A 20,313-nucleotide genomic window follows, 5' to 3' on the forward strand; every position below is an offset into this window, starting at 1 on the left:
TGTTTACGGTGATATATAGTTGTACTAATTTTTTCACATTTCATCAAATTCTTCTCCAGAACCACTAAGCCAAGTTAAACCAAACTTGGCACAAAGCATCCTTGGCTTTCAATCAATTTCGTTGTTTCAAGATTGTTCAAATAAAGGACCCGGTCCCTTTAAAGAGTGAATAATTCAGTCTTATTGAAAAGGGAGATAATCGGGTTGTGGTTTTTTTCTATGATGTCGGTAACTTAATTAATATACCGCATTAATCACTAAAGAAAGGCTTTCATTGTTTTAATTAATTCATAGTCTGCTAATCAGTGACCCGTAGCCATTACAGTTAAAGCATACGTAGATATCCGTTACACTAGTTGGTGTTTTCCCCAAAATAATGACAGAACTGTTTGTACAAAGTGATTTCTAAATCCCCCAGCCTCTCTTCCACATACACGAATGATATCCTTTCATTCATTTCATGGCAGGAATAACATTTTTCATGTTTCCGTGATTCACTCTGAAATAAAGAATTTCTTTAAAAAATGTACACCAAGTTATAATATCATTAAGTTGATTTTTTTATTTGAATAAGTTCATCTCTTTGTTACAAATATAGGCTGCTTTTTACCTGGTTATTCACTTAGATTATTGAAGTTAAGTATCTTAAGTTCTTTTAAACTGTTTTTTAAAGATAAAACGGTATTATCATACGAAAGCCCATTTAGCTCATTTTCGTAATTAAAAAAATTATTTTTTTCGCGCATAAACGCGAACTTTTCGCGAATAAACGCGTAACTTTCGCAAAAAAAAAATGCGTAAGTTTCGCGTATAAACGCGAAAATTTCGCGATATAATGCGTAACTTTCGTGAATAAACGCGCAACTTTCGCGAATAAACGTGTTAGTTTCGCGAATAAATGCGTAACGTTCGCGATGCGATATAACGCGCAATTTTTGCGAATTAACGCGAAACTTCAATATAAATACTGTCAATTCATACAAGAAACTCTTATGAAGTACAATGACTGAAAACAAATACATTTTATTTTTAAATAAATACTTATTATTCAGTTATACATGTGAATTATATTATCTGTTTTACGTTGATTTATGAAAACAAAATTATTTATTTTTATATGTAGATATTAGTTAATCTGATAAAACTTCATATCACTGTTAGATGCTGAAAGTAGATATGGAGGTAGAGCATCATTTTTCATTTGTTTGCCGACCCTGTATTCGAATAATGTATTCGGGCATTGTTTTATTGTCATTTTTATGTACAATTAATATAAATTCAAACGTGAGAAATCTTTAAAATCTTAGTACTGATTGTCAAAGGACATGTGTGATTATAAGTAGAGGATGATTTTATGTTATCTAAATTTGAACAATACCTTAAATAATGTATAGATTAAAGTTATTCCAATTCACAGCTTGACTTATTTGTCTGATGTAAAGCCGTCAAACTAGACGTTAACTTATGTTGCGGCGATATAACATATAAAACGTTTTGAACAATGATATCCTTTCAATCTTACAATAATATTTATTAAAACTTTTAATTTGAAATAAAATTGTTATCATGCAAATGTTAATGCCTCATTTTCTATAATACAGCGCTGATGAGAATATGTAAAAATGCGCGATGCATTATGTCGTTTGAAAATTAGCACTAAGATTTAAAGATTTCCCATGTTTGATTTATATTAACGTGTATGAAGTTTATCAGATTTATTCATGAATATATATTTATATAAAAAAAATTGTTTTATTTAAAAATAAACTGTGTTTATTTCAGTCATCGTTCTTCATAAAGGTTATTGTATAAAATGTCAATATTTATATTAACATTTGCGTTTGTTCGCAAAAGTTTCGCGTTATATCGCGAAAGTTTCGCGTTATATCGCGAAAGTTACGCGTTTATTCGCGAAAGTTACGCGTGTATAAGCGAAAGTTTTGCGTTAATTCGCGAAAGTAACGCGTTTATTTGCGAAATTTTCGCGTTATATCGCGAAAAATACGCGTTTATTCGCTAAAGTTTCGCGTTTATTCGAATATTTTTTTTACTTACGAAAATGAGCTCAATGGGCTTTCGTGTTTTTGTTATATCAACCAAGCTTTAGCTATTTAAGGTATCACACTCTTCAATGTTCTTGTATCAAGAATTTCTTGAGAAGTATATCTTTGAAATCTGTAGACAAAACATACTTTAAAAATACAAAGATAATGGGGTTCAGTATTCATCCCTCTTAGTTATAGCCTAATTGATTTAACCTTTTTGCACCTAAAATGCTATTTCAGCCTGATTAGGATTTGTTGTCAGTATTTTTGATTAAGCAAACTTATTTCTTTAACTATGGTTTTTAATTATGCACAATCCCAATATGGTAATACCGAATAGAGGGATTAAGAAAATATTATGTACGAAGCTGCATATCAAACTTTTTTGTGACCTTTTTCCATTTAAAATACAGTGTGGACAAATTTTTTTAATAGTTACAATGTGATTTGGAATAAAAACTTTTTGAATATCAAGAATTATATAAGATTTTTCCAACTAGTTTGCTTAGATATGTATCCAGTATTTTTTTTTTTTTTTTGGCATAGTAAAACATGGGGGTCAGTGATGTCGAATTTAAGATATGGGAATTCAAAGGTAAAATTCTCGAAAAATTTGATTAGCTTTAAAAAATCAGCCATTTTATTTATTTGCAAGTTTTTATGCTAGACGTCTATCACTCTCTCCAGATTTGATTTTTTACATATCACAAAGAACCAATAGAATGTGTTACAAACCTATCAAATATTTTAAAAAATGTGAATAATGAATACAGTATGATGAAAAGAAAAGTATATTGAAAAGAAAATTCATAAATTTGCTTGTGTCTGTCAAATTCGTCTAAAAAACCCTTCCGCACGAAAATATAGTTTCTCAAAAAACTTGTTTTTTTTTTTATTTAAGGGGACTTGGACACGATTTTAGATCAAAGTTTTATTTTTTTATTTTTTTTTTAAGATATAAAATGGTTTACTTGCACATTTTGAATGATTGGCCAAAATTTGAATGTTATAATTTAAGTTATAAAAGAGATACAGGGGTAAGAATTTATTGTTATGTAAACAAAGCTAGAGTCTTATAATTGTAAACAAATAATGTAAAGTATCGAATTACCATTTCTTTGACAAAATAACTCGTAAGAAACTAGGCAAACTTGTTCAATGTGTTTGTAAAATATATTGTTTTATATTCAGTAGTATATTCTCACTATATAACTTTATATAGACGAATAGTCAAAAAGTGATGGAAGCGAAAACTTGGGACAGACTATAAAGAAAAGGTCAAAATTGCACGCCGTAGAAATTTTGTCATGACACAGAATGATGTTATCCTGGCCTCGAGGATATTGCCCTTATTTTTTTAATGAATCCATTATACCAATCTTCATTCGTAATGCTCTATAAATATAAAGCTCAATTTGGTGCATTTTAATATTTTGAGATGGCCTCCACTAAAAACCAGACGGTAGAATTTCGTATTTTTTACACGTAAGGTAGGAAATGATATTACTAATCACATATAACAATTTGAGGGAAAAAAGCTATTGTAGTAATTTTAAAATCTGCTTCGAAGCGCGGAAAATGACAGTTTCCTATATATTCCTATAGTAAATGTGCCTATTTTGAGATGGTCCCTAAAAAGAACCAGGTGGTCGATTTTCGAATTTTCTTGAAACTTCGTAAGCTAGAGTTTGTTTAAATGACGTAAGGTTAAAAAATAAAGAGTTTTGCAATCTATGACATAAAATGGTTACTTCATTCAAAATATTGACATATCAAATTTTCCACGCGCACTTTGTAAGTGCATGTGGTGGCAAGTTGTTTAGGGGACGAGTTGTCCTGCATATTCCCGAGACGTTCCGGTTGTTCAAATTTGTTCTTTTTTCCTTGTTAGGGTTAGCCTAGAGAGATTGGCTGTTCGTTTATCTTTAAACGATAATTAGAGCGAGGGACCTAGGGCGAACGGACGAATAGGTTAGATAGGGCAAACCAACCCGATACCGCATATAGAGAGTTTCCGACCATTGAGAAGAAGCGTCGACCTGCTAATTCAAAACTGGTTCATGGCTGCTATTGTGTTAATCTGCTGTAACTTTTCATACTTTAAAATGGTAAGAATTCATATTATAACATTAAGATTTTCTCTACATTCCTTCACTAACAAACAAATTTACTACGACTTATCATTGGTATAAGTGGTGTGGTATGGAAGCACAGAGTTGAATTCATATCACAAGGGCTCGTCACGAAGTTTTTCAACCTTTTATATCTACCACATCTTTACATTACATTATATTAAAATACATTTTATTGTATAGAGGTGGTAGATAGAAAAACTTCGTGACGAGCCCCTGTGATCATATATGTTATTTTTCATTACGTTGTTACATTTCATTGTAGCTGCAGGTGTGTAGACCTGCAGATAATTTCATTGTACCTGTGATTTTTAAAAAAATATTTATTAGTTTGATGAGATATATAGTTAAAATATTCTATCCGGGTCTATGTTCTGATTGAACACTATTAATAGAACGGGAATTTCCAAAAATAAACCAAAAAAAACCCAAATGAAATCTAAACAAGACAAGAGGCCCATGGGCCACATCACTCATGCCTTTGAGCAGCAATAGTCAAAATAAAATTAGTTGTAAAGAGTCATACATAAATATAATGACAAAGCAGTAAAATAAACCTTGTTTAAAAAACAATTAAAAATTTTCTTCCTTATATTCTTATGTTAAATATCAAGTGCCTATATACATATGAAACTGTATCAGGAGAAAATGTTCCCAATTTCTAGGATACGTTTTCTCCAAGAGATAGGTACGTTTTCTTTGAGAGAAAACATACCCCATAAAAATCATTACAGAATGTTTTCTTGTTTTAAATACTATTTTTAATGCATAACTTTATAAATAGAGGAATATGTAGAGAATAATGCATGGCAAAATCTGTATCACATCCCATATCAACCCGAGACTCCAATATCCGAAGGCCAGAGGGTTGATATATGGGATGTGATACAGATTTTGACATGCATTGTTGTTTTTATTATATATTTGAATTTAGAAAATTAATTTTTAATTTTCACGTTGATGAAACTTTGCAAGCATTTTATCACCATCTTCAAACCACTAATTTTGATGTTTAAATGTATCGTGACATCTGTACAAAAAATGTTTAGATCATGACATCATAGTGTTGAAATCAGATATGCACAGAAAAAAAAGAATAAGGTCCGAGGTAATCAGAATAAAAAGTACAAAGGTGTTCCGGAAAGGTGTAATAAAGGGTGTGATAAAGACTTTAAGAGTGACTGTTCATATCAGGAGTGCAAAAATTCTGTATTTAATACCAAGTATAGAATAAATAAACTTTATTTGTCAATTTTAATGTGAAGTATAGAATACAAACAAAGTACAACATTGTATAGTCTTATTTTCTATATTTGCCTACATAGTAGTCTTATTATTCTTATATGGAGAAATAAAATTTTAAACATTTTTGCTTAATTTCAAGTCACTTTTAAGAAATTGATTATAAAATTATATTTGTAACAAAAATATTTTCCTAGAAAGTTGTCATATTTACCAATAATATATCTAGCCATTTCAGCCATGAAAAAAAAAACTTCAACTAAGTGACACATAATTTATTTCTTTAATCTACAAACTATATGCACATAGTACATATTATAACATAAAGAAAAATAATGCATGGTGTATTACAGTTAAGGTCTAATTACAATAAATGGTTGTGCCCAGCACAGAAGAATGTATACATGTACTTAGAAAAAACAAAAAACGAGATATACTTTCAGTTCATTTGAGAAAACGTAGCCTATGAATTGGGTACGTTTTCTCCTGCATGGGTACGATTTCTTCAGCATTCTATTTAACTGAGTGATTTCATAGTTGTATATTGAGCACTTCAGTTCTCAAGTCTTAAGATTTTAAACAACTTTTCACATAAATATAAACCTACATCAAAGTTTTCATCCCCTGTGTTGCCCAAGAATTGTCCAGGGCCACAGTCTAAAGAATTAAGAAATCAACAAATGTCAAGATGCTTGAATGATTATATTAACATTTGTTTTTGAGATTATTAATAGATTTATTCCCTATGTAACAAGAATAGATGTGGGATATCCCAAATCCAAGATATTCAACTTTTAAATTAAATGTGCTTAACCAATCTTTAGCTTAAAATCACTGAACTTGTTAAGAAACTAGTGTCTATGTCCATTGCAAATACTGCTACTGGTTTTGTGTCACTAGCAAAGAGTGCAAACATCGTTAAACAGAGTCTACATGAGTGCGATCAGAAAGGACTAAGTGTGGTTTTATGCAATTTTTGCCCCCCAAAATCAAAGTTTTAGAAAGAGCTTTAAAATAAGGTGAAAGATAGTTAAAATCATATTGGAAATAAAGGTGTAAAAGGTTATCACCACAGTGACGTCATAATGTAGAAATGACGTCATGAATATTGCATTATTTTGATAAATTGATGTTTTGTAGCAAAATATGGGTGTTTTCCGATGGTTATTCGACTGGGAAACATCGAGCGCAGGCTTGCTCAAGTACCATTTTTTAGTATAATATGTATAACTTTCTGAAGAAAAACATATGTTAAAATCGCACTTGAGCAGACCTGCGCTCTATACTTCCGAATGCAAAATATAGAGCAAAAATGAGAATATCTTCATTTGTTTGCAAATTTGCGGGAATTATGTCATTTAGGTGACGTCATAGATAAACAGGGAGTGAGCAATGATGACTAAAATCATTGTTAAAGGTATAGGCATCCTCTTTACAATGATTTGTGAAGATTTCATTTTTAGCTCACCTGAACCGAAGGTTCAAGTGAGCTTTTCTGATCACCCGTTGTCCGTCGTCCGTCCGTCCGTCCGTCTGTCCGTCCGTCTGTAAACTTTTCACATTTTCAACTTCTTCTCAAAAACCACTAGGCCAAATTTAACCAAATTTGGTACAAAGCATCCTTATGGAAAGGGGGTTATAAATTGTTAAAATAAAGGGCACAGCCCTTTTCAAAAGGGAGATAATTGCGAAATAGTAAGTTTAGGGTGCATGTCTTTAAAAATCTTCTCCTCAAGAACCACGGCACCAGAAATGCCAATATTTACACAAAAGCTTGTATATATAGTGAAGATTCTAAATTGTAAAAATCGTGACCCTCGGACCAAAACTGGGGCCCCAGGCGGGGTTCAAAGTTTAACATAGAAATACATAGGAAAATGTTTAAAAAATCTTCTTCTCAAGAACCACTGGGTTGATATATGGGATGTGATACAGATTTTGACATGCATTGTTGTTTTTATTATATATTTGAATTTAGAAAATTAATTTTTAATTTTCACGTTGATGAAACTTTGCAAGCATTTTATCACCATCTTCAAACCACTAATTTTGATGTTTAAATGTATCGTGACATCTGTACAAAAAATGTTTAGATCATGACATCATAGTGTTGAAATCAGATATGCACAGAAAAAAAAGAATAAGGTCCGAGGTAATCAGAATAAAAAGTACAAAGGTGTTCCGGAAAGGTGTAATAAAGGGTGTGATAAAGACTTTAAGAGTGACTGTTCATATCAGGAGTGCAAAAATTCTGTATTTAATACCAAGTATAGAATAAATAAACTTTATTTGTCAATTTTAATGTGAAGTATAGAATACAAACAAAGTACAACATTGTATAGTCTTATTTTCTATATTTGCCTACATAGTAGTCTTATTATTCTTATATGGAGAAATAAAATTTTAAACATTTTTGCTTAATTTCAAGTCACTTTTAAGAAATTGATTATAAAATTATATTTGTAACAAAAATATTTTCCTAGAAAGTTGTCATATTTACCAATAATATATCTAGCCATTTCAGCCATGAAAAAAAAAACTTCAACTAAGTGACACATAATTTATTTCTTTAATCTACAAACTATATGCACATAGTACATATTATAACATAAAGAAAAATAATGCATGGTGTATTACAGTTAAGGTCTAATTACAATAAATGGTTGTGCCCAGCACAGAAGAATGTATACATGTACTTAGAAAAAACAAAAAACGAGATATACTTTCAGTTCATTTGAGAAAACGTAGCCTATGAATTGGGTACGTTTTCTCCTGCATGGGTACGATTTCTTCAGCATTCTATTTAACTGAGTGATTTCATAGTTGTATATTGAGCACTTCAGTTCTCAAGTCTTAAGATTTTAAACAACTTTTCACATAAATATAAACCTACATCAAAGTTTTCATCCCCTGTGTTGCCCAAGAATTGTCCAGGGCCACAGTCTAAAGAATTAAGAAATCAACAAATGTCAAGATGCTTGAATGATTATATTAACATTTGTTTTTGAGATTATTAATAGATTTATTCCCTATGTAACAAGAATAGATGTGGGATATCCCAAATCCAAGATATTCAACTTTTAAATTAAATGTGCTTAACCAATCTTTAGCTTAAAATCACTGAACTTGTTAAGAAACTAGTGTCTATGTCCATTGCAAATACTGCTACTGGTTTTGTGTCACTAGCAAAGAGTGCAAACATCGTTAAACAGAGTCTACATGAGTGCGATCAGAAAGGACTAAGTGTGGTTTTATGCAATTTTTGCCCCCCAAAATCAAAGTTTTAGAAAGAGCTTTAAAATAAGGTGAAAGATAGTTAAAATCATATTGGAAATAAAGGTGTAAAAGGTTATCACCACAGTGACGTCATAATGTAGAAATGACGTCATGAATATTGCATTATTTTGATAAATTGATGTTTTGTAGCAAAATATGGGTGTTTTCCGATGGTTATTCGACTGGGAAACATCGAGCGCAGGCTTGCTCAAGTACCATTTTTTAGTATAATATGTATAACTTTCTGAAGAAAAACATATGTTAAAATCGCACTTGAGCAGACCTGCGCTCTATACTTCCGAATGCAAAATATAGAGCAAAAATGAGAATATCTTCATTTGTTTGCAAATTTGCGGGAATTATGTCATTTAGGTGACGTCATAGATAAACAGGGAGTGAGCAATGATGACTAAAATCATTGTTAAAGGTATAGGCATCCTCTTTACAATGATTTGTGAAGATTTCATTTTTAGCTCACCTGAACCGAAGGTTCAAGTGAGCTTTTCTGATCACCCGTTGTCCGTCGTCCGTCCGTCCGTCCGTCTGTCCGTCCGTCTGTAAACTTTTCACATTTTCAACTTCTTCTCAAAAACCACTAGGCCAAATTTAACCAAATTTGGTACAAAGCATCCTTATGGAAAGGGGGTTATAAATTGTTAAAATAAAGGGCACAGCCCTTTTCAAAAGGGAGATAATTGCGAAATAGTAAGTTTAGGGTGCATGTCTTTAAAAATCTTCTCCTCAAGAACCACGGCACCAGAAATGCCAATATTTACACAAAAGCTTGTATATATAGTGAAGATTCTAAATTGTAAAAATCGTGACCCTCGGACCAAAACTGGGGCCCCAGGCGGGGTTCAAAGTTTAACATAGAAATACATAGGAAAATGTTTAAAAAATCTTCTTCTCAAGAACCACGGCACCAGAAATGCCAATATTTACACAAAAGCTTGTATATATAGTGAAGATTCTAAATTGTAAAAATCGTGACCCTCGGACCAAAACTGGGGCCCCAGGCGGGGTTCAAAGTTTAACATAGAAATACATAGGAAAATGTTTAAAAAATCTTCTTCTCAAGAACCACTGCACCAGAAATGCCAATATTTACACAAAAGCTTTTATATATAGTGAAGATTCTAAATTGTAAAAATGGTGACCCTCGGACCAAAACTGGGGCCCCAGGCGGGGTTCAAAGTTTAACATAGAACAACATATGGAAAATGTTTAAAAAATGTTCTTCTCAAGAACCGCTGCACCAGAAATGCCAATATTTACACAAAAACTTGTATATATAGTGAAGATTCTAAATTGTAAAAATCGTGACCCTCGGACCAAAACTGGGGCCCCAGGCGGGGTTCAAAATTTAACATAGAAATACATAGGAAATTTTTTTTAAAATCTTCTTCTCAAGAACCACTGCACCAGAAATGCCAATATTTACACAAAAGCTTGTATACATAGTGAAGATTCTAAATTGTAAAAATGGTGACCCTCGGACCAAAACTGGGGCCCCAGGCGGGGTTCAAAGTTTAACATAGAAATACATAGGAAAATGTTTAAAAATCTTCTTCTCAAGAACCACTGCACCAGAAATGCCAATATTTACACAAAAGCTTGTATACATAGTGAAGATTCTAAATTGTAAAAATGGTGACCCTCGGACCAAAACTGGGGCCCCAGGCGGGGTTCAAAGTTTAACATAGAAATACATAGGAAAATGTTTAAAAATCTTCTTCTCAAGAACCACTGCACCAGAAATGCCAATATTTACACAAAAGCTTGTATATTTAGTGAAGATTTTAAATTGTAAAAATCGTGACCCTCGGACCAAGACTGGGGCCCCAGGCGGGGTTCAAAGTTTAACATAGAAATACCTTAGGAAAATGTTTAAAAAATCTTCTTCTCAAGAACCACTGCACCAGAAATGCCAATATTTACACAAAAGCTTGTATGTATAATGAAGATTCTAAATTGTAGAAATCGTGACCCTCGGACCAAGACTGGGGCCCCAGGCGGGGTTCAAAGTTTAACATAGAACTATATATGAAAAATGTTTAAAAATTTTCTTCTCAAGAACCACTTCACCAAAAATGCCAATACATACACAAAAGGTTGTATACATAGTGAAGATTGTAAAAATCGTGACCCCCGAACAAAAAGTGGGGCCCCAGTAGGGGTTTAGATTTTAACATATGTAGGAAAATGTTTTAAAATCTTCTTCTCAAGAACTATAGTGCAACTGTTTGGGATATTACTATGCATACATGTACATCCTTAAATAATGTAGATTCAAAAAATTGTAACTCCCGGACACCAAGAGGGGTTCAAAATTTAAACATTTTAAAAAACATAAAGGAAAAGTTTAAAAATTTTCTTCTCAAGAACTACAATGTTTTAGTTTGTGGAATTTCTATGCATGCATCCTTCGATTATGTAGATTCCTAATTGGTAAAATCGTGACCCCCGGACCAATACTGGGGCCCCAAGATGGGGTCAAAATTTATTAAAGAAATATAAAGGTAACATGTTAAAAAATCTTCTTCTCGAGAACTACAATGCTTCAATTTGTGAGATTACTATCATGCATACAACCTTGGATAATGAAGGTTCGACAGTTTTAAAATAGTGACCCCTGGACTAATACTAGAGACCCAAGATGGGTTTAAAGTTAAATGTAGAAGTACCGGTATATATGGAAAATGTTTAAAAATCTTCTTTTCGAGAACTACAATGCATCAATTTGTCAGATAACTACGTCAGCACCCTCAAATAGTGTAGATTCGAAATTATAAAAGCCGTGATCTCAATCTAATACTGGGGCCCCAAGAGGTGTTCAAAGTTTAGCATAGAAATATAGAGGGAAAATGTTGAAAAATCTTTTTCTAGGGAACTATAATGCTTCAGCTTGTGAGATAACTAGGCAAGCATCCTTAAATAATGTAGATTCCAAATAATTAAAACTTTAGCACTGGACTAATACTGTGGCCCCAAGAGGGGTTCAAAGTTTAACATAGAAAGATATATTGAAAATGTTTTTAAAAAGTTTTTCTCGAGAACTATAATGCTACAGTTTGTGAGATTACTATGCAAGGATCCTCAAATTGTGTAAACTCTAATGTAGTGGAACCAAGAGTTATCTTTCTTGTGTTCTGTACAGTCTGAGAGTTATTCCTCTTGAAGTGGAACTCTGCTATGTTCAGTTTTTCAGGTTGTGTACGTGCGGTCCCACCGCAGTGCTTCACATTTTCATTCCTATGTTACTATTTGTGTTGTTCAAGCCAACCATAAACCTCGGACCATAACTGGGTCCCGAGAAAGGGGTTCAATGTTTAAAATAGAAAAAGCATATGCTACGAAAGGAACTGCTGTTCAGGTGAGCGATGTGGCCCATGGGCCTCTTGTTATACGATACTATTTAAAAATTGGTTGAAATCGGGGGCAGATATTTGACCATACCGCACATAGTCCTTTGGTGCAGGTGTTGCACAACCAAAAAACACACACGTACACAATGAATAATTGAAAGAGATTGTGTATGTGCACAATTATAACTTAGTTATGAACAATGATAATGAAAGTAATACATTTATAATTATTGTAATTATATAGGCAGTATTCATTAGTGAAAAATTGTCAATCGAAAAATGACCTATATTTTTGTGACTATAACAATATACATTATCTTGAATAGGTGGTAAGCACTGATGGAACATATTGAAAATTGCCCTCCCCCTGCCAGATTGTGGTCTCACCCTTTTACCTCCGGGGATCTTGATTTGAACAAATTTGAATCTACATTTTCTAGCCAAATGATTTTTGAGAAAGATATTTAAAGATTTGTCTCATATGTGAAAATTTTATACCCCCACCCCCCAACCATTGTGGCTCCATCCTACCCTTCGCAATTGTGATTTGAATAAACTTGAATATAAACGACTTGAGGATGCTTCGATCCATAAAATTTACTGCTTTTCTGGCCAATTTGTAAAAAATGCTTTTGAGAACAAATTTTAACAATTTTCTCTATAATATATTCTATGTTGTAAAAATTTAACACCTCCACTCATTGTGGCCCCATCCAACACCCAGGAATCCTAATCTAAACTTGAATCTACACTACTTGAGGTTGCTTCCACAAGAAGTTGCAGCTTTTCTGCCCTTTATTTCTTTAGAAAATTTTTTGAAGACCCTTTCTTTAAATATTCCTATGGTAAAAAAAATAAGAAAAAACAAAACTGACCCCCAAAGTGACCCCAGGAGGTCATAATTTGAACAAACGCTTCCCCACAAATTAAAGCTTGTCTGTCTTTGTTGCTCTTACAAAATATTTTATCTGATAATTGATTCCATGAATATCCTTATTATGTATTCATGTCCAGAATAAATCAATCTGTTGTCTACCATTGTTGTTAATAAATGATAAAAATTAAAATTACAAAAGTCCAAAATTATAATGGAGTCTGGATGGTAAAAAAATTACCCATCTGATCTACTGGTCCCAATAACTTGTAAATATTACTTATTTGGTACATGTATATATAAAGTTATAAATTGTCATTTAATAAAGAAAAATTCAAATACTTAGTTTTAAAATTTGGAACATTCTTCTCAACTCTCAAGAAGATTGATAAAGTAAAAAAGTCGCAACGACCATACATCCCTCTACGTGTACCTGTACAATGGATAAATCTGACCACTTTTACCAAATGCACAACTTTTCAACACTGTTACAGTATCTCAATGCTTTCATGTCATTTAATTGCAAAGTTAAATTCCTGCAGACCCTTTTTCACAATGTGAATTTAACAAGTTTGTTAATATTTTAAAATATATTGACACCATAAATGTCAATATGTTTTCTAAATTTCTTTTTATCATAAAAATATTTGGCTATCACTCATTTGTTGTTTTCTACATAATTTTTGTCATCTTTTAATTCTAGAATACTGAGAAAGACCATAAAGGTACAAGTACACGTATTTAAGCTTATTACCTATCAAATTGGTACTCCTCCCTCACACTCACAAGTTTTTGTGTGATTGATTCAATTATTAAACTACCTTTCAGATTTGTACCTTAACAAATTAAAAATATATGATACACTTATATTTATTATATATACATGTACTGAATATTGCTCACTAATGTTCCTAGCTGAGGAAATGCTCACTGACCAGGCTATAACTTGAAGTTGAATGAAACTTTGCTTGGTCGTGAATAGTTAATTGAATGGTGGTCTGAGTTATAGTAAATGGATTACATCAGGATTGCATGGCTCAACATTTATTTTTAGTCAAGATAATACAATGGATTCGCATGACTGACTTGAATTGGTGTAATTGAAAATAATGAAATCAGGAAATTCTTGTGTTAAATATTACTTAGTATTTCTAGAAAATAATGTTCACAGCACAACCAATCTAATTAAAATTAGACGTTCTGAATCCGCTACCGCTTCTCAAACATCTAACAACATCCCATGCAGGGTCAGGTTTGAGAAGCGGTAGCGGATTCAGAACGTCTAATTTTAATTAGATTGCAGCACAACTTGTTCACATTTAGGGGATCTGATGCATATACATGTATTAGTGTTTAATGAATCAGCCCCCCACCCCACCCCCACCCTTTTCCACACATACACACTCAACTTCAATAAAATTATCTATATCAAAACTTATACTGATATAAGATTAAAAATAAATTTCATGGTCACTGTGTGAGTCTTGTCCTTGAACACCATAGATCTGTCTCAGTTAGCGTAATGATTTATATTCTCTTGAAGTTCTCCTTGTTTATTGTATTGCTATTCTTTTGGTTTCAAGCTATATCTGCAAGATTTTTTTTTTTTTTTAAATTTATCTGCAATTTTATTTATTAATTAAAGATAATTTTGAAGGATGATCCTGAGATTAGTACAAGAATGTTTTGTAGGAATCATGCCATTCAACATTATTGATTGCTATGTTTGAATTGCTGTATGAGTGTATTACATGTACTGAAGTCAAATTAATGTTATTCGTTACTGTAAATATTTATAGAAAATGTAGTTTACAGTAATTTTAAATATATCTTTTTAATTTCAGGCAGAAAAAGGGGTTTATGGCAATTAAATCCAGAAGATCATTAAATTTTGTGCTTATTGGTACTCAGACATGGAATATATCGGTACTTCTTTTGACTGAAGAGTTGACGGATATTCCTTTGAATATCGATATTAATATCTATATATTATATCGATATTTCAAGCATCAAATCGTTAAATATACACTTTTTTTGAAAACTGTGATACATAAACCACATTGTGTTAGGAAGAAAAATTGCAAATATAAGAATTTCCTTTTATACAATTCCTTTTTTTGGATATTAAAGACTTCTGTGGATTACAAGCGTAAGCATCGGAAGAACTGCGAATACAAGGATTTTACTCCAATCAATACCTCTTTACGTTGGAAGGGAAAACATTGCAGAACATATTCATTCAATTACAAAGTCGATTGATGATGGAGAATTCTCTCGTCTCTCTTGGTGCCAATCTTTTAACTGCAGAGTTGCCGCAGTTTGTTCATAAACTGGCGGATAAATATGTTTGTCCTGTGTGTAAGCTCGTGTTAAGGAACGCCATGCAGCTGCCGTGTGGACATCAGATATGTGAACCCTGCATTGATCCGCTTTTTGGAGAAAGTGATAATGCAACCTGTCCTGTTAAAGATGATGAGTATTGTGAAGAGCCATTTCCAAAAAATCAGGTGAATAAATTATTATTTGTAAACTTATCAAAAATTGGGTTACATTCAAATATAGAAATATTATTGTGCAACACTGTCTATAATTTAATAATTTAACTTCAGATACATAAGGATATGTGTACAAGACGTGAAGTGATGTCACTTCCAGTTTTTTGTGAGTACAGCAAAGATGGATGTAAGGAGACTCCCTTGTGGAAAAATCTCAAGGTTTGTAGAAACTTCAAAGCAGACAAAAATAAAGGAACTTTATATTTTCAGTTTTACACTATATATTCATGTAGAAAATATAAAATAGGGAACTTTAAATGCAGAAAATGTTAATATCTGATTTTTCCATCGTGTAGAAACATATTGAAGAATGTGAATATAGACCAGTGGAGTGTAATGAATGTCAAGAAAAGACCCCTCTAAATAATCTGGCGAATCATAAAGAAACGGAATGCAGCTTCCGTGTGGTTGTATGTGATCATTGCTCCCAAAACATTCCTCACTGTCAGATGCAGGTAAAATATATATATATATATATATAGTTAACTGTTTGAACAATTTGAAGTATGTGTAAGTAGTGATAAGGGAAATCCTAATTATTGATGTACCGTACATGTATATATATGTTGACTTCTTTACATAGAGTCATCTTGATCATGATTGTACAGAGTATCCGCTGAACTGTCCTAATGGCTGTGAAAACGTAACACTACCCAGAAATGAGGTAAAAGTGTGATAAAACTATAGATAAACATGCAGATGAAATATGCACCATTCTCAGTTTTCACTTCTCCTTTGACCTTAATGCAATTTATTTGAAAAAATGTTTCATAGATGGAAAGTCATCTTCATTCCTGTCCCAAAAGATCAATTCCTTGTGGATACAGAAGTATAGGATGTGAATTCTTCGTAAGTACTGATATATTTAACAGTGATTGTAAGTGAGGCTTGATTTAAACATGAGTGTGTAGAAGAAACCTGCAAATTACACTGATGCATCTGTTTTAGGGAGTGATTACAGAAGTGGAGAAGCATCAGGTGAAGGCGACAGATCAGCATTTGATGCTGGCACTGTCCTTCTCTGGACAAACAAGCGACGAAAACAAAGCATTACATACAAAAATTGAGGTAATTGGGTATTTTCAAAGTAGGGTTCTCAAAGTATCATCCTGTAACGTTTTCTGTTCTTATATGTGTTATAAATGAATTGAAATAAAGTGAAATTTAATCATGTTATCCACTGGATGATATCCAGGCATTTTATAAGATTATGGCTTTGCCAGCCAAGTTATAATGGACAACTTTATGAAAAGAGTATAAACCTGTGTCAACATGGTCAAGATTTTGTTTGGTGCATCAACCATTATCTTCAAACAATAACATTGTTGGTCTCTGAGTATGGAAACATGTATTGACAACACGTAAAATAATATTTTAGGAAAGCAAAATAGAAATAGAAGAATTGAAATTAACTATACAACAACTGCATCAAGACAATCAAAGGTTAAAAGAAGAAATTACGCCTTTAGTAAAATCTGTCACAAAAGACATGAAAAAGAAATTAGTAACATTGACCGAAAGATTGATAAACTTGGAACGAATGGTTGAACACCAGCCTAAGCGGGAAGTATTGGAAAAACAGGAACAAGCAATAAGTTCACTAAAGGATGACATTAAAGTTAGCCAGGAGCAAATAACTCAGTTGGAGAGAGCAGGACCACAAGGTGGACGTTCTCAGGCATTAGTACCTCAAGGTAAGACCTAAAATATGTAAAAACATATAACACCTAAAGTGCCGGTATGTAGAAATATACCTACATCTAAAGTATGTAGAAACATACCTACATCTAAAGCATGTAGAAACATACCTAAATAACATCTAAAGCATATAGAAACATAGGAACATCCAAAGTATGTACATGTAGAAAATTACCTACATCTCAAGTATGTAAAAACATACCTACACCAAAAGTATGTAGAAACATAGCTAAAAACATACCTACACCAAAAGTATGTAGAAACATACCTAGAAACATACCTACACCTAAAGTATTTAGAAACTTACCTGGTATTTGTGATGATATGTACCCCTTCCTATGCATTATACATGCATTGTACATTTGAGAGTCTATTGTGCCACCTGTTGTAAATATCACATGAAATGTATTTTAGATGTGAAGAATCAGCTGAAGACAAACGAGAAGCAGATGGCTATACAAGACATCAGACTTGCAGAACTAGACCTGAGATTCCAAGTGCTGGAGACTGCCAGTTACGATGGCATTTTAATGTGGAAGATCAGAGACTATTACAGGAGAAAACAAGAAGCCAAGAGTGGAAGAACACTCTCGCTGTACAGCCAGCCATTTTACACCAGTCGCACGGGCTACAAAATGTGCGCCAGAGTTTACTTGAACGGTGACGGTATGGGTAAAGGGACTCACTTGTCTCTGTTCTTTGTGGTGATGAGGGGTGAGTACGATGCTCTCCTTCCCTGGCCCTTCCAACAGAAGGTGTCGCTGATGCTCTTGGACCAGGAAACTTTCAGGAGACATGTTTGTGACACGTTTCAGCCGGACACCACAAGCAGCAGTTTTAAACGGCCCACAACGGAGATGAATGTGGCAACTGGATGCCCCCTGTTTATTTCTCACAGTGTGCTAGAAACCAAGACATATCTGAATGATGACACAATATTCATTAAGGTCAAAGTAGACTCAACTAACATACCAGTTCCCTAGATCGAGTATTAGAGAGCTCTAAAAAAGCATCAGTGGTTTTTTTTCTTTCAGGGATACAGTACAATGTATTGTGTCTTGTGTGTACACTAGCTGTACACTTTTCTAAAATTTGTTGACATTTATTACATGTATATGTACATAATTTTTCTTTAAATATTACCCCAAAATATTATTTATATCTTTACAGAGCTTACCTCCGACATTAAGGATTTGTCAAAAAGATGACCATAATCATACCCTTTACATAAGAGTTAGGCCTATATACATTGTATTTATCTCAAAATGGAGAGTTGATTTACCAGTTTCATAACTCTGTCCAAAAAAAATTAGTTGATGGAGAAGTCTTCTTATATTACCATGGATATTGCAATAAAAGTGTTTAAGGTTTGTTTAACTCCTAACAATCTAAATGACCCTTCAACATTTTTCAAATACTGTAAAATGCTGTAAAAATTGATGTAAATATGAATTGAAATATGCTTTCTAGCTTGTACATATTTATAATTTTTTTTCTTTCAGTTTTCTGACTTGAAGTGGAAAGGGCGTTTTAAATTTGATAAAGACTAAATACCAACAAAGTGTTTTCTTTTCTTCTTTATTGTCCACCCTTATCCTTCTAAATCCTGGAATGAGTTATTTGTTCATTGTATATCCTATCAGAAGGAATGGCATTAGTATATAAGGTACTCCATCCCTATCTATCATGATATTTCATATCTAATGAATTATATGTTTGATTACTAAAATCATAGTGGGATTTTAAATGGTTTACTAAATAAGATTTACCTTCGATATTTTTCAAAAATTGAATAGTTACAAAGGACTAAGTGCGGTTTTATGCATTTTTTGCCCCCAAAATCAAAGTTTAAGAAAGAGCTTTTAAAATAAGGTGAAAGATAGTTATACTCATGTTAGAAATAAATGTGTAAAAGGTTATCACCACAGTGACGTCATAATGTAGAAATGACGTCATGAAGATTGCATTAATTTGATAAATTGATGATTTGTGGCAAAATATGGGTGTTTTCCGATTGTTTTTCGACTAGGAAACATCGAGCGCAGGCTTGCTCAAGTACCATTTTTTAGTATAATGTGTATAACTATCTAAAGAAAAACATATGTTAAAATCGCACTTGAGCAGACCTGCGCTCTATACTTCCGAATGCAAAATATAGCGCAAAAATGAGAATATTTTCATTTGTTTGCAAATTTGCGGGAATTGGGTCATTTAGGTGACGTCATAGATAAACAGCGAATGAGCAATGATGACTAAAATCAACATCAAAGTTATAGGAATCCTCTATACAATGATTTGTGAAGATTTTATTTTTATACGATACAATTTAAAAATTGGTTGAAATCGGGGGCAGATATTTGACTATACCGCACACAGTCCTTTATCATCTTGAAGTTGACATTGAGGTCTGTGGGAAAAGTACAATTTTAATTTTATCTTTTATAAGTACAGTTATTTTCTTTCAAATCTCTTCGTAAAAAGTTACAAATGTTTTTCTTTCTTTGAAAATCGCAAAAAAATCAAAGTAATGACTAACCGTACATATGTTTATAAAGGGGGTAAAATTTTAAAAATTTCAAGTGAAGTTTTTTTTTAACGCCACTACACATACTAGTAGTACTTACTCCCGACTTGGGTTTATGTTAGCCTCGTGAGTGGTGATAATTTTAAAAGAGGTATTAATATGGTTATATCAATGATGAATCAAAACTGATTATTTTACCTCGGTTATGATGGACTACCTTTAATCATTTTGCCACTGAACATCATTAAGATCATATAAATGTTCCTAATTGCCCGCCATACATTTACAGATATATACCGGTATTAACGACGCAATTTACGTAAGTTAACTTTGAGAAATGGACATGTTTTACGTTCATGTTAAAATTGCAAAAAAAAAAAATGATAAACATCAAAAAATGACCCTACAACTACTCCATACTCCATACAATTGTATTCTAAAAATATGTTTATCGGCTAAATATAAACTTGAAAATTCCAACCTTATAAATAGAACCACATCACTGAAAGTTCGGAAATTCCCGTCAGATTAGGGTTGGGCCATTCTGATTTCAGAAACAAATTGTTAGGCTAAATGGTCATGCAGTTAGTGGGAAAAGATAT

General features: G+C 32.6%; 1 protein-coding gene across 1 annotated transcript; it reads left to right on the forward strand.

Annotated features, from left to right (window-relative positions):
• Positions 1-3,870: 3,870 nt before the first annotated feature.
• LOC105327202 (TNF receptor-associated factor 3) lies at positions 3,871-18,657 on the forward strand. The gene is made up of 9 exons (XM_066087476.1): positions 3,871-4,153; positions 14,779-15,441; positions 15,544-15,648; positions 15,786-15,944; positions 16,073-16,153; positions 16,264-16,338; positions 16,438-16,557; positions 16,868-17,183; positions 17,602-18,657. Exons 2-9 carry the CDS (start codon positions 15,193-15,195, stop codon positions 18,168-18,170), a joined length of 1,674 nt encoding a protein of 557 aa, XP_065943548.1. The 5' UTR covers positions 3,871-4,153; positions 14,779-15,192; the 3' UTR covers positions 18,171-18,657.
• Positions 18,658-20,313: the final 1,656 nt, after the last annotated feature.

This window comes from Magallana gigas, chromosome 6 (genome assembly GCF_963853765.1).
Source record: "Magallana gigas chromosome 6, xbMagGiga1.1, whole genome shotgun sequence".
NCBI lineage: Eukaryota > Metazoa > Mollusca > Bivalvia > Ostreida > Ostreidae > Magallana > Magallana gigas.